The sequence below is a fragment of the Copadichromis virginalis genome, linkage group LG7, assembly GCF_057382275.1.
Source record: "Copadichromis virginalis isolate Kocher_CV1m ecotype Utaka linkage group LG7, C_Virginalis_male_GT1.1, whole genome shotgun sequence".
In the NCBI taxonomy this organism is placed as follows: Eukaryota; Metazoa; Chordata; class Actinopteri; order Cichliformes; family Cichlidae; genus Copadichromis; species Copadichromis virginalis.
In genome coordinates, this window is record NC_140624.1 from 54,382,556 (window position 1) to 54,396,965 (window position 14,410).

The following is a 14,410-nucleotide window of genomic DNA, read 5'->3' on the forward strand; positions in this document are numbered from 1 at the left end:
CTTTGCTTCTATTGTCTAAGTTCAGTAAGTAGCCCACTGAATTGTCTTAAATTGTGTGTGTGTGTGTGTGGGGGGGGGGGGGGGATATGAAAAAATGTACCCCAAATATGCACTAGCTTTTGTTGTGTTGATTTGTTATTATACAAAGTATCATTAAAATGTTGAAGATTTAAATCACGACAGGCTGATCTTCCCTAAGAAGGCTGCCTTTATAGTTTAAAACTCAGAACGTATTTACTTTGTATCATTCCAAAATTTGCAGTATTGCACAGTACTCATTTCATCACAATGAGATGACAAACGTGTAAAAGATTTCTACACATACATCAATTACGGTCTTCAGCGGTCTGCGTCACGACCGCGTGTGACGAGCGAATCAAAACAGTTTATCGGACCAATGGGACGCGGTCCCTGCGGAACCTAGTCACCCCACAACTACACAACCCGCATTTCAAAGCGGTTGCAGCTGGAGTGGATGTGGATTAATAGTGAAAAGAGTGACTTTAGGATCGAGTGTTCCCAGTTGCATGTGGAATAAACAAGCTGTGGGTCTTTCTTTTTTCTTTTCTTTTTTTTCCCTTGTAAACTTCACCAAAACTTTTTTTTTGTGGACGACAGATGCAAAAGTGAGGCCACTAGAGAGGAACCGCACGGACGGAAGGGGGGAAAGTGGAACTTTGTTATGGATTTCGGAACTTTTAGGATCTTAACGTGATGCGCTTGTTGTGCCTACTTTGTGGCGCACCGCTAACTTCAAGTCACCGACTTGTGACGTGATCTAAAATCATCAGGCAGTAGCTCTCTGAACTGTTGATGCGACAGGATGGAGTAACGCTTTTCTAAGATTCATTCTCGGAGGAAATGGGAAGTCGTGCCACATTGATGGAGCGAACAACGGTTTTTATATACGGCGTGTTGATCCTAATCCTCGGTCTCTGTGTCGGATCTCCCAACCACAGCCACCGACTGGTCTGCTGGAAAGCCATCCTGAAGTGTCATGCAGAGCCAGAGTGCCAATACGCCTACAATCAGTACATCTATGCCTGCGCGTCTGTTTTGAGCGGGGAACGCAAAAAGTGCCCCAGTCACTGCGTGTCCTCTTTGATTCAGCTCAATTTAACCCGGAGCGGCCCGGCTCTGGAGGACTGCGACTGCGCCCAGGACCCGAACTGCAGAAACACCAAACGGACCATCGAGCCGTGCCTGCCGCGGACTAGCACCATGGGCTGCACCGAGGCCCGGCTGCAGTGTGAAATGGACCCGCACTGCAGCTCTGCCATGGGGGATTATTTATATCACTGCCGCAAACTTTTCGGTGGAGAAAGGTGCTCAGATGCGTGTCGCAAAGTGATAGCCAACATGCGTTCCATACCTAAAGCGCAGCAGCTGGACACCTGTGTGTGCGACGGCACCGAAAGGAACATATGTGAGTACATCAAAGTCAGCATGAAAACTTTCTGCTCCGACTCCAGTGACAGGTACGCGGGAAGCGGCTTCTCAGACTCCGAGGAGGACACTGAGAATGATTATATGGATCTGGAGGATGAGCCATATGTGGAAAACTCAAGTGACACCGCACATTTTCAGACTGCTGTGTTCAATACTCTGACTACCATTCTGGTTTTAGCCAAAATTATCTGAAAAGAGTGGGAAAAGGTGCCTACTATCGGGGACAGTTAGACCAGACAGGAGCCTAACCCGTGGGACTGGACACCAGAAACAGAGACCAAACTAAAAATGTGTGTTCTTCTAATCAGAACATTCTATTTTATAACTCAACCAAAACCTTCTACTTCATGTCTACAACAATGTATTTAACAACAGGGCTTATGACGTTTGTCAGTCACTGTTGTGGATCAGATAGTAGTTATATTTCAATTACACATTTAAAAAAACATCTTATACTTTTAAAGGAAGCTATTTTTGTATGTTGGTATACATAAATTGTATAGTATATTGTAAAAAAAATAATAATAATTTTGTCTAAATATTTGTTTGGGTGTTATATATATAGAGAGAGAACATGAGATTTTGCACTGTATCTAAAAGAAAGTCCTGTACTGCATTATCACCACAGAGGAAGGAAATGTGCTTCATTAAAATCCAAAACAAAAAAAAGAAAGCAAAAATGCCTCAAGGTCATTTTTATTCACAAGCAAAACTGTGAAAGCTCTACAACACTTTCACTTAAAAAAGTAACCCCAAAAGTTGATTAAAACCACTAAAATGTGTTTAAATCCCAAGGCGGATAATGAATCTGTGTAAAGAATCTCATGACCTTGAAAACATGGTGTTTGCTTAAGGTATAAAGTGTTAATTCCAAACTCAAACAGACTGCAGAAGGCCAAAACCCTCCTCCTTGGGATTTGTGGAGAAGTATTCAGTCGGTTTGTTTATTTTCACCCCGTGTGTTTGTCCAAAGTCTTAACAAAGGCACACTGATTATAAGACAACATGTCTGTGTTTGGGTGAATGAAGATATTAAGTGCCCATTATGAACACAGACCTTTGAATGTACATGCACATTAAATAAATAGCATTTTTAAAACTATTTTTGTCCTTGGACTTCCGTGTGTATTTCTCTAGTATATAGAATAGAATAATCCTTAAATTGTCCCACAAGGGGAAATTTGGGTGTAACAGCAGCAAGAAAGACACATGTACAAACAAACAGTACACAAGACACAGATCAGAAACATACACAATTTTTACATATTTACATCAAGGACAATGGTTACCACAAACAGAGTACCGTACCGTTATTAAATTGAATAAAATTAAATACAGATAAGAGGCAAACCCTGGTTATAGTGCGAATCGGTTGATATAATAGTGCAAGTTACAGCGCTGATGTAAACATCTATGTTGGGAGTAGTTCTGTTTGCATATAAGCATAGTTTTGGCGTTGTGTGTATTCATCAGAGGAGAATGCTGAAGTGGTTTATTCACAGTATTCTGTTTTATTTTATAACATAAAATAACACAATTTATGGTTTTCATTCTTCAATGTCGCAAGTAATCATTTCATTCATTCGTTGGTCTGCATTTACACCACTGGTATTTTTTTGCTATTTAAACCATACCTGAGTTGCAATATTAAGTGTCAGTACCACTCAGCAAAATCTAGAGCTAACTTAACCCAGATTAAAAGGTCAGTGGTATCATAATAACCTGTAAAAATCCATATCCTGTACTGTGTTGCAAAGATGTTGCCCAGAGTCATTGAATTGTTTGTGACAACTATGTTTAATCAGTGATAGCAGTGACACATGCTGTCTGTCTACATGCCTGTGACTCATGCAATGAGTCAGTCAGCTCAGTATACCGAAACAGCCAGTGTCCCGTCCTTCTGGTGTTTTGAAACCAATAATGGCAGCCATTTTGCTTTTAAATAAAAAGAGATGGGCCCATTGTTGAAGGAAAAGTCAAGTGGCACCTCTATTATGCAGAGACAACCCCCCCACCCCCCCAACACACACACACACACACACAATGGTGCTCTGGCACAATACGAGTTGCACTTCATTCACTCTGTCCTAGTGTTTGGGAGTGGGGGGGAGCATGAAGAGGCAGCTACCTCAGAAGAAGAGAGAGGAGTTATGTGAGAGAGTTTAGCTTAATGGCTCAGTCTAATTCCTGCTGACGCTCTGTTAACAGTTCTTCATCTGTTTTGGTTTACTTATAAATAAGTATATAGAAGTATATAGTCATTGTCTCCAACTTCTATCAGAGGCTAGGAGGATAAATTCCTTCAGTTTTGTACACTGACTACACTGTGGAAAACATCAGCTGTTAATTGACAGCTGTAAACAGAATAACCCAAATAATAAATCCTAGAAAGGTCGTAACTGTTAAAAAAAAAGTTATGCAGAAGGGGCCTTTCTGGGTCTTTGTTATGAAAAGAAAAAGGCTGGTACTGGCACTTTAAGAGAGCAGGCCTCCAATCCAACCATTAATAATTGTAATGCCTTTTTATTATTGTTTGGGATAATGAAGGGATGAGAGTCATACGGGGGCCCCGTCAATACATTGCCCTGAAATGTTTTCAATTAACTTTTGGTACCAAAGAAAAATGGGAAAGTAGTGTTTCATTCCCTGTGCTGAAACAGAAAAGAGTCAACAGGGGCTTTTTTCGTGCACGGAGCACAACCTCATTAAAATTGCCTCATCATAACTCAAACTGTTGCTCGGCCATCCTCCCCTCTGGCCCACCTCAAATCATTCGACCTCTAGAATATGCCGTGTCAAAGCAGACAGGCACATTTTTATTACTTTTATTGTTTACTTTGCAGACAATATTCAGGCAGTCCACGGTCGTTCATATGCAACTTCTTATCATTTTGTTATTTTTATGCTTCAAATGTTATTGGCTAAAAATAAAAAAAGAACATCTAAACTATGAAATATGTTATTTGAATTCAACGTATTTGGCCCAATCCCGTGGTTTATTTTGATGTCCCAACCTGTTTCTTAGCTCAGTGGCAATAAAATAAGTCATTTCCTGTGACAGTGCCACTGGACTTCTAAAGCAGCTCAGTCGCCAGCCTGACTTTTTTCTGCTGAGCTTATTTGGATACTCGCAGTCTTGGAGAACTGCTTTAATTCAATTATGCTCTAGTTTGCCTGAGGTGAACCCACAGAAATGAAGTTAAAAGGGACGAAACAAAGAAAGTAAGAAAGTAAAGAAAGAAAAAGAAGTTTCAAGGGCAACAAGTTGTTATGTTTAAGAAAGCCAAAGCTGGAATAAACAGAGGTAAACAAAAAGGAAAAGGTAAGCAAAAGCAGCAGAAACTACCACTGTTCTCCCTTTTATTTTGAAACCCATGCAGACTCTCAAACAGTGAGTGAGGCATCTTACTTGGTTAGACATTAGACATCCCTTCAGTCTCATTAAACACATGTAAATGATTAATCTGAAAAAGGATAATAATAACTAGAACTATTTGTTGTAGCTCTGTAAGATCAAAGTTTGCACCTGCAAAATATCAACATGTTCAGTTTGAGTATTAATGTAGCATAACCCTAAACTATAGATCACATAGCAGCAAAAGATTTGGGAGAATCTATTGTAGCAAAAGGATAGTTTCATTTTTTGTGAATTGCACAAAAAGTGACAATAAAACTCAAATGAAATGACTTGAATTTATTGATTTATATTTTGTGGGAGGATGATTGTTTGATTTCATTCCCAAAAAGCTACAAGCATTAAAGTTTCTAAATGCTTCTTTAGATATGGGCAACCCTTTAGCTGTGATCAAAAGTAAACAAACTTACTGCAACAGCAATGTAAAGTGAATAAACCCCAGTGACCCACAACAAGAAGAGGTTATGAGATGAGCCTGAGGAAGGGAGTACCCGGAGCTTTAGAGAGGTTGGGAAGGTGGAGGAGGGGGTTGATTTATGATTCAGGGTTAATGGGGGAAGGGATTGGACTGGGAGAGGGCGTTGAATGTCAGGGGTTTTCTAGCCTCTCTGAATTATGATGCAAAGAGGGAATATTTATTCAACCAATCAGATCAGGTTCTCGTGGATAGCTGGAGAGGAATTATCTTTTGGTTCCCTCCCCCTGGTTCCCTCCTGCAGTCCTGCTGAAGAGCAAGTTCTCAAGGAGTTAGAGAGGGAACACAAAACATCGCTGACAAGGGGTATAACTTCATTTCCACGGTGCTGGGACAGCTGTGTGAAGTAATCTGCCGTAGCAGCCCTCTAAAATTTCAATGCATTTAGTGACCCAGGGAAGAGGGGTGGGGGCGACTCCAACTGTGTTAGTCATTTAAGAGTGTGAGGCGGGGTAGTTTCACACTATTCTTCGGGCTTTTTGTTACCTGTTCCTCACAGAAAGCAAATGTTTGCGAGATTCAAAAACAATGCCACAGAAATGGAAACTGAGCATTTGTTCTGCAGCTTTGGAGAAACAAGCAAAGTGAAGAACTTTCTGATTTAAGTTGAATCTTTATCAAGTAGAATAACTTGCATGTTATAACTATATCACAGTGAAGTGTATTTTATTTAAGTGACGCCAAATCTTATTTTCCCCCATTGTGCATAACCAGATACTTCACAGACCAGCGGTCCCCAACCCCCGGGGCACGGACCGGACCGGTTGCTGTATTTATCCGCGACACCTTAAAGGCTGGTCCGTGAAAATATTGTCAGACATAAACCGGTTTGTGGCGCAAAAAAGGTTGAGGACCACTATCATACACTATTTGATAAAGGAAAAGCATATTATTATTTAGTATTTATCACAGTTCCTTCATAGCACATCAAATACAGATGTATATAAAAATATGCAGTATGCAGTTTAAATATGCATAAATATTGTCCCTCTACAAAAAAATGACTACAACATTGTAGAATTTAAACTATTAAGTTATCCAAACGAGTTCTTAGAGTGCAAATTTTCACACGGTCCCGTGTGATTCAGCATGTAGTATGTGTTTAATATTTCTTAAAAAGAAAAGAAAAAAGAAAGAGAGAACTGGGCAGTCTATTGATGAAGAGGAGTTCATTATTTTCTGCAAATGGTGCTGCTAAGGACGGAGTTAAGAACAAAACGTTTTCCACTAAGATAATGGCTTGAGGCTGGGTTGCTGACTGCAGTGAATGGAGTTTCCCTGGAGCTCAATACGGTCCCAAAGTTTTACTCCATTATGCTGACATCCTAAAGGCCAGGGGCCACCACCCCCCATGGTTATTTCTCAAGTATGCATTCATTCCCCCACACACAACCTTCAAGTAGACACACACCCATTTACTCACACAGAAATGTACACATATGCACGCTCACACAAACACACAATCTTTTGGACTTACTCTTTAAGCAATGACAGCAAGTGATACTCCCAGAAATCTGATATTGGAAAATGTAATACATACAAAATACTTCGCCACAGTATGTCAAAGATGAGGCCTTCTGCAGCACAATATTGGAAAAACCTCCCACTCCAGTGCCAGTATTTCACAAAAGGAAGGAAAACAGTGAAAAAGAGGTTGGGCACTGTATATTACAGCACCGGACTTCTGACTTCTCACATTATAAAAAGCACAGGTGTTTTTAATATTATTGGCAATAAGATTGATGCTTTTCAAATGTCCTGGACAGGAAACGGAAACCAAAACACATTTCATTGACATTATTTCTCTGATTTGGAATTTGTAAATCCAAACTACACACAATTTGTAAACTACACATGCTATGTACTTTTTTCAGGAAAATTTCAACCGGGATGCAGCATTCTCCTCTCAAACATGTACGTATCGAACATGCTGCATACCGAGTTGCAGGCATGTAAGTAAAACGAGTAAAGTTTTGATCCAAAATCCACAATGGATCATGTATTCTCCAGGAATGGCAGCATACAAGGTGTATTTTTAATTTTCATTAGCACTCATAAACAGTATTAAACACAAGAATTACATTTATTTCAAGTTCCACATTCATAATATAGATATATATTGTAATATATCTATATCATAGCTAAAGCACTTCTGGATGGATGCAAACTGCATTTTGTTGCCCTGTACCTGTGACATGTGCAATGACAATAAAGTTGAATTCTATTCTATTCTATTCTATTCTAATGCCTTATGATCCTTTAAGATTTCAAAGATATTTTGGGGGCTTTTAATTACATATAAACAAAGAAGGATGGTCATCCTTTATGTTTGCTGTATGTCCAGCACCTCCAAATCTCTCGTCTCTGTCCACTGACGGTCTCTATTTGTCCTCAGTTGTCAGTTTTCTTTCCACCCAGTTGCCTTCTACTCATCTGGTTCTTATTTGCACGGTACAGCCAGATGGAATGTGGCCACATGCCTTTAAGGATGAGCTATTAGCCCATTAATATAATTCAGCCAACACTATCTGAGTGAAGCAAAGCTGAAAGATGCACACTGTTAGAGAGAAAGACAAAGACCATTTGAACCTAAATGTTTAATTTAGATCCCGATAACATGTTTTTTACACCTTGACATGTCAAAAATATGCCTTAAGATTTTGATGGTGCCATATATGTATCAGAGAGAATAAGATTGTGAAAGAAACTCTCTAATTTAGTTCTTTTGCTATTAGCAGTACTCTTCACTGTTTCTGTCTCCACTGCACGCAGCTCCCGGGACACCATCTGTGTTACAGCCACGTGTCCTGGTGCGTTTCCCTCCACTGCAGTTGGACCAGGCAGACCAGCAAGACCAGTTACCTTCATGAACAACAGCCGGCCTTGTACCTGGCACACATTTTTCAAATTAACAAATGCAGGGAAAATTACTTAAAGCAACATGAGCGAGGCCTTGTTAGAATGATAAGATTTACGATCCCAATTCCAAAAAGAAAGGTGGGACGCTGTGTAAAATGTAAATAAACCAGAATCCAGTTATTTGCAGATCTCATAAACCCATATTTTATTCACAATAGAACATAGAAAACATATAAAATGTTTAAACTGAAATTTTGCTATTTCATGGAAAAATATTAACTTGTTTTGAATCTCAAATCTCAAAAAAGTTGGGACAGGATGATGTGGCATCCATGTTTTCCATAAGGAATTTCAAATATCAATTAATCTGATCACAGAACACTTTTCCGATTTGTCTCAGTCCATTTTAAGTAATCTTTGGCCAAAAGAAGACCGCAGTGTTTCTGGATCATATTCACATATGGCATCTATTATGCACAAAAGAGCTTTAATCTGCATTTGTGGATGGTGCAGAAAACTATGTTTCAGTGCTGATTGTGTAAAGAGCTGAGGCATCCAATATTGTGTTCCAGTTTCTGCCTCAGGTTTCTTTTTTAAATCTTATCTACATTCTGTGACTAAGATATGGGTTTATGAAATCTGCAAATCATCAAAATCTGCTTTTATTTAGCATTTACTTAGCATCCCAACTTTTGTTGAAGTTGGGTTGCATTGAGAAAACAACTGTTTAGGCTTACCTTGGACACGAATTCTATCACGCTTGTAAGTCTGGCAAGCGGCGCCTTCAAACAATTGCGAGCACAGACAGATACACTTTCCATCCAGCAGAGCAAGAGTGCCTCCATTTTGACAGGGCCTGCACTTGCATACGTTATATTCTGCCACATACTCTGCAATAGCCCGCTTCAAGTTTGATATCGTGGAGCTAGCGCCTGGGATTTCCAGTGGAATTAACATGTGGATGGGCTCTGGCTGCCATAAACAACAAAATATATGCAATATGTTAAAATACATTAGAACATATATTAGAAGGAGTTTTGTTAGAATATATTAATATTTTTTCATTTCATATTTATCGTAATTTGTTGTGTTAGCATGCTAATATTTAGCAGTGAGTGTTGAACACAAAGTAGCCTTTAAACTTTGAGCCTTTGCCTTTGCAAAGTCAAAACTATGACTGATAGAAAAGCTCCGATTAAGGCTGCACACACTCAAGGATCTAAGTTTTAAAAAAAAAAAATATATAACTTCTTCATCCCTTTCTTGGTCTTCCATGTGAACCTGTTGATGATGTGGACACCGAGGTACTTGTTCTCCTTCTCCACATCAACACATAATTTCCTTAGGGATTAATAAGGTATTCTGATTCTGATCCTCTAACAGAATAGACATGGAGGATGTAGCTGCTGATGCATCTAAAGTCAATTACCATTTCTCTCGCCTTATTTACATTCAGAAGAAAACGATTCCTCCCAGACCACTCTGCACAATCACCCACTGCACTGTTCCTCTCGCCAGCTGCTAATAATATCCAACCACTGGAGAACTGTCAGGGTATTTCTGTAGGTGGCATGACCCCGCAATTGTATCTTGAGTCTGAGGTGTACAAGGTGAACAGAAATGGAGACAGTACAGTCCTCTGTGGAGACTCTGTAGTACATATAATCAACTCACACTGAGCACTGCTCAGTCACACATACTGCAGTGTGCCTGTCCGGTAGGTGGTAATCCAATAGGTCAGAGGTATAACAAAACACATGTCTGTGTTAAGTTTTTTAGTAAACACTCATCTATCACATTGCAACTGTTCAGTGGCATTTAACAATTCTATGAGCTCACTACATTGTTGTCTACATAAGATTCCCTAAAGTGAAAGTGTAGAGTCGGGAGTATGGCAGTTCATTTTAAGGATGACATTTATGTGTAAAGTTTCACAGCAATTCGCAGTTGAGAAAGTTTAAACCATGTGAGTGCACCAGAAGAAAAGTAAATGTCATATGTGTAGTAGAAGCTACCTGCATAAATGCTGTGCTGATTCATTGAGTTAGGTAATGTCACCAGTTTAGTGAAGACACTGATGATAGCCCTAGATAATATAAAAGTCTGGTTTGATTACAGTCATTAGATCAAATTTCTGCAATAGCAATCCCTTAAGAGATTTTGGTAACACTTTATACTACAGCCAAAGGAGCTTTTAATGAAATCAATTCAATATTCATTATGTTGGTGTGCATGATGAATTTTATTAGTCCATTATTCTTTTATTTTACCTTATACTATATACTTACTGCATATTTATTGTTGTTTCATGTAAAAACCTGACTTGTTACCCCCTTTTTCCACTAGGCCTACCTTTAAGCATTTGTATAATTTGTGTATCCTTTCTGGTAAAATACCCAGAATGTAGGCATTACAGTGGTCCCTCGCTATAACGCGGTTCACCTTCGGCGCCTCGCTGTTTTGTGTGCAATTTTGCACACTTTTGTTTTGTTTTGTTTTTGTTTACAGCGCATTGTGTTCTGCATCCTGATTGGCTGTAGACCATGGGCCAGTCAATCTCGTGCCGTGTCTCCTGTACAGTGCAGAATGCGTTCAGCTTGTCAAATTTACATAAATCTTCGATCACTAGCAGTGTGACTCTGAAGTGCTGGACCGCGGGTGCCTTTGGTTTCATTCTATAATACTGGACTTATTTTTCTACAAAGGTTTGAACTTTGAGAGAGTTTAAACAAGAGAGAAAAGTGTGAAAATGTTAATGCCTTTCTGAGAAAAGTGTATAAAGTGTGTAGTGAGGGGTTTTGCAGCCTTAAAACATCTATAACAATTGTAAAAAATAAAGTTGGCTACTTCGCGGATTTCACTGCGGGTTAGAACGTAACTCCCGCATAAACACATACATTTATACAGTATGTATATTTCAGTTTAACTTGCTCTCGCCTTGCTGTGACCTTTATTTGTACCTCACTGTGCAGCAATGCAGGGGCCTCTGTGATGGTCCGAGCCCATTCCTGATATGTTGCAAGGTCCATCACTCCATCCCTATTTAGTTTAGCCCTCATACTAACAGCACTTAGTAGGGTACCTCCCTTGACTGATGTCATCACCTCATCCACCATAGCTTTTCCTTCAGCCTTACCTGTGTGGCAACAGAAAAGGAAACTTTAGTGACTTTTCATAATCAGTGCAGTGACTCGCTCCAAATTCAGTTTAAGACTTTAACTTTGGATTTGAACTTTTCTGTTTTAATACAGTTAAGTTTCATGCATGCAGCATTCCTTGAAGTAAAACACCAAAATACACTTAAACTGTGGAAAGTGGTTGGGAATTTAGTCAGAATCATCAAGCATGCTAGCTTTGTTCATTTAACAGGGAATGCAAACCTTCGTCCATTTTTGATTTATTATCACAATGTTTAGGCTTATAGCGTCCGCTTATACTGTCCGTCGTAAGTGTGGAACTGAGGCCTCCTTCAATGCCTAATGTGATGCAGTCTTGAACTTCTCTCTGCGTCATATCTGCAAGAACAATAAAGTATAGTTAATTAGTGCTTATCACTTGTATTTAATCAACACACCATAAGGCTGAAGAAGCTTCATAGCAGAAAAGAATGATTTCAAATAGACATACTTCTTTGCTTAATGGTGTCATGGTCGAGGACATAGATCAATTCGTATTCACCGCCGGTTTTCCCATTTTTTGTGTAATGGGTTCCATAGTCCTCCAGGAAGGCAAAATAAATTCCCTTCTCATATTGCAAAGGTAAAGATTTGACATGCACCAGGAATTCATCTGCTACTTTGAGCTCACGGGAGCGCATCCTGTAGGTGCTCAGTTGAACTTTGCCCTTCACCCGCATAAAGTTGTTGTTCTAAGTTTGTGGGGTCAAAAAAAAAAAGAGATGCAGCTTGTCCATAGAATATTGATTATTCTGGGTTGTACATTAGATTCTGTGAAATTATTAGAGGATATTTACCTTAATTTTGGTGTTTTCGGTGACCGTTTTAATCATTTCTTTCCTCTCATACTGACTCGATAGTCCAACATTTAGAGAAATATTCGACAAAGACTCCTCAGTTGGGGTGAATTTGAAAGAAAGACCAGCATCAATGTTGACACTCATCTCAGTGAGGATTTCACGCAGAAGGCTATGAGTGTCTTCAAAGAGTGCTTTCGAAGCTGTTTCCTCCACTAACGTCTGAAACAACAGAATACATATATCAGTATTGGGTGGCAAAACAAAATCCTTTACATGTTGTCACGATCAGTTTATAATACTGAAATTCTTTTTGTTGCCATGGTTAACCTGATAGTTAAGCACGCCGACGTTCCAGGGCAGCCTGTCAAACGTCCCAGTGTTTGGATTCCTCACTCGATCACATCTCCCGTTGAAGTAATCATTGTTGAACGGGTTCATTCGAGGATCTGTACCCAAGATGTTGATTCTGGTGGATGAACATAGAGGCCACTTTAAGACTTTTACAGTGTTACCCCAGTTCAAGAGTTTTAATATTATAGAAGGCATCCTTATTCTCCTTCTTTGTAAGAGTCAGGTGAAAAGACTGATACCACTCGTGCACTCTATCCATCCATTAAACAGGACGTTAAAGTCAGAAGATCCAGGTTAAATGGCTTAGACTCTGGGTAAAATAGCCAGTACTTCCATCCAGACAAAGATTTCCTCTTATGTGAGCTGGTCATCCTTTATGATTTTAGTTAAATATAAAAAGCCATAAAAAAGATTAATTGTCTGTTTAATAGGATAAAGTTAAAGCCTGGCCAAGCATGGTTGGTTAGTGGCACCAAATTAAGTACGCACAGCAAGCTCCCAGTACAAAAAAGTCCATCCCTTGCCTGAAGATTCTGCATTTTTATAAGCCGATATCTTTTTGTAGGTTGTAGGAAACATCCTGCCTCATTTATGACACCTATCAGTGAAATTAACGTGTTCATCAGTCTTTTGGTGAAAAATTTCATAACAGACCAGCTATTGTTAAAAATATTAAGAAAAAAATCTGTGGATTTTTTGCTTAAAAGCAGCTCACATTTAAAACGCCAACTCTGCTAGGAAGCTGGTTTTCTGTAAACATTGTCACCAATAGATGTTTATGTGTCTCCCCAATGTAAATGATTTACTCTTTCTACCAAGTATTCATTTTACTGTCATGCTAATTTATAGTGACTCTTTATTTCCCACTGATTGAGCTCTTTAATAACTTACCCATATCCTGCTGTCCTGCCTTGCTCATTGCTGTCAAGGACTGCCGAGCCACAGGGTTTACGCTCTGTCTCACAGTCTTCATCTGATCCATCTTCACAGTCATAGTCTCCGTTGCACATTAATCTCTTTTTAATGCAAGACCCTGTGTAGAAACAGAGAATTGCATGATACTGCTCCCCAAAAACAAAGCGATAAAGACTGAGGTACTAATACTGTGGTACCTGACTCGCACTGGAACTCTGAGTCTGAGCACGCACGGGGAGGCGGTAGCTCGCATTGACCATCAGGTACACAGAACTCCCTGTCTCCTATCGATTCCTGGCAGGCTCTACCTCCAAACTGGCCAAATGCTTCTGTACTTCGAGAACGCCTCTGAGGATAATACATAGTGTCACATTAAAGATAAAGACAGAGAGCAGCACTGCAAAAGAAGATTGGCTGTGAGCGGCACTGTGCATAGATAGTAGACCACTACTTCAACCTGTTTAGTCTGATTATTTATTATTATAGACTTAAAAAGTTAAAAGCATTCTAGCTTGGGCACTATTAAGTTCACAGTCTCTGACACTGATCAAAATCCTAATTGACTCACTCTGGTTTTTGTGCAAGGATCACAAGAACTCCACCCTGACCAACGACTCCATGCACAGTCCACAGCTGGCGGATCAGGATTAGCCCTAAAATACACAAATTAGACACAATAAACTCTCTAAATAATAATAGTAAATGATTAAACAAACATCCTTAATGTTGTGTAAGTGAAGCAGGAAATATACATACATGCCTTCCCCAAGAAGTGCCAGAGCTAGACAGAGGCCAGCGAGAGCCAACTGGAGAGCGATTTCAAGCCTCATCATAAACCTTTGACAGCACAAATGATACCGTGCCTGTCCTCCTTTAGTCCTTTAAGCTACCACCTTGTTAATGATTATCCATCTGCTAAAGGACTGTGTTTTTGTTGTTGTCACAGTCAATAATTTGGATTTCAGGTGCA

At 39.6% G+C, this 14,410-nt stretch overlaps 2 protein-coding genes across 2 annotated transcripts; one reads left to right on the forward strand and one right to left on the reverse strand.

Moving 5' to 3' along the window:
- Window positions 1-440: 440 nt before the first annotated feature.
- On the forward strand, window positions 441-2,545 carry gas1b (growth arrest-specific 1b). Its single transcript, XM_085464213.1, has one exon. It carries the CDS (start codon window positions 862-864, stop codon window positions 1,639-1,641), a length of 780 nt encoding a protein of 259 aa, XP_085320339.1. The 5' UTR covers window positions 441-861; the 3' UTR covers window positions 1,642-2,545.
- A 4,858-nt stretch (window positions 2,546-7,403) lies between these two features.
- On the reverse strand, window positions 7,404-14,308 carry c9 (complement component 9). Its single transcript, XM_085464212.1, has 11 exons — window positions 14,197-14,308; window positions 14,009-14,093; window positions 13,638-13,788; window positions 13,417-13,558; window positions 12,502-12,640; window positions 12,172-12,393; window positions 11,826-12,066; window positions 11,579-11,713; window positions 11,159-11,334; window positions 8,936-9,170; window positions 7,404-8,228 (listed from the first exon to the last, which is right to left on the reverse strand). The coding sequence occupies exons 1-11, from the start codon at window positions 14,271-14,273 to the stop codon at window positions 8,071-8,073; spliced, it is 1,761 nt and encodes a 586-aa protein (XP_085320338.1). The 5' UTR covers window positions 14,274-14,308; the 3' UTR covers window positions 7,404-8,070.
- Between the last annotated feature and the right edge of the window lie 102 nt (window positions 14,309-14,410).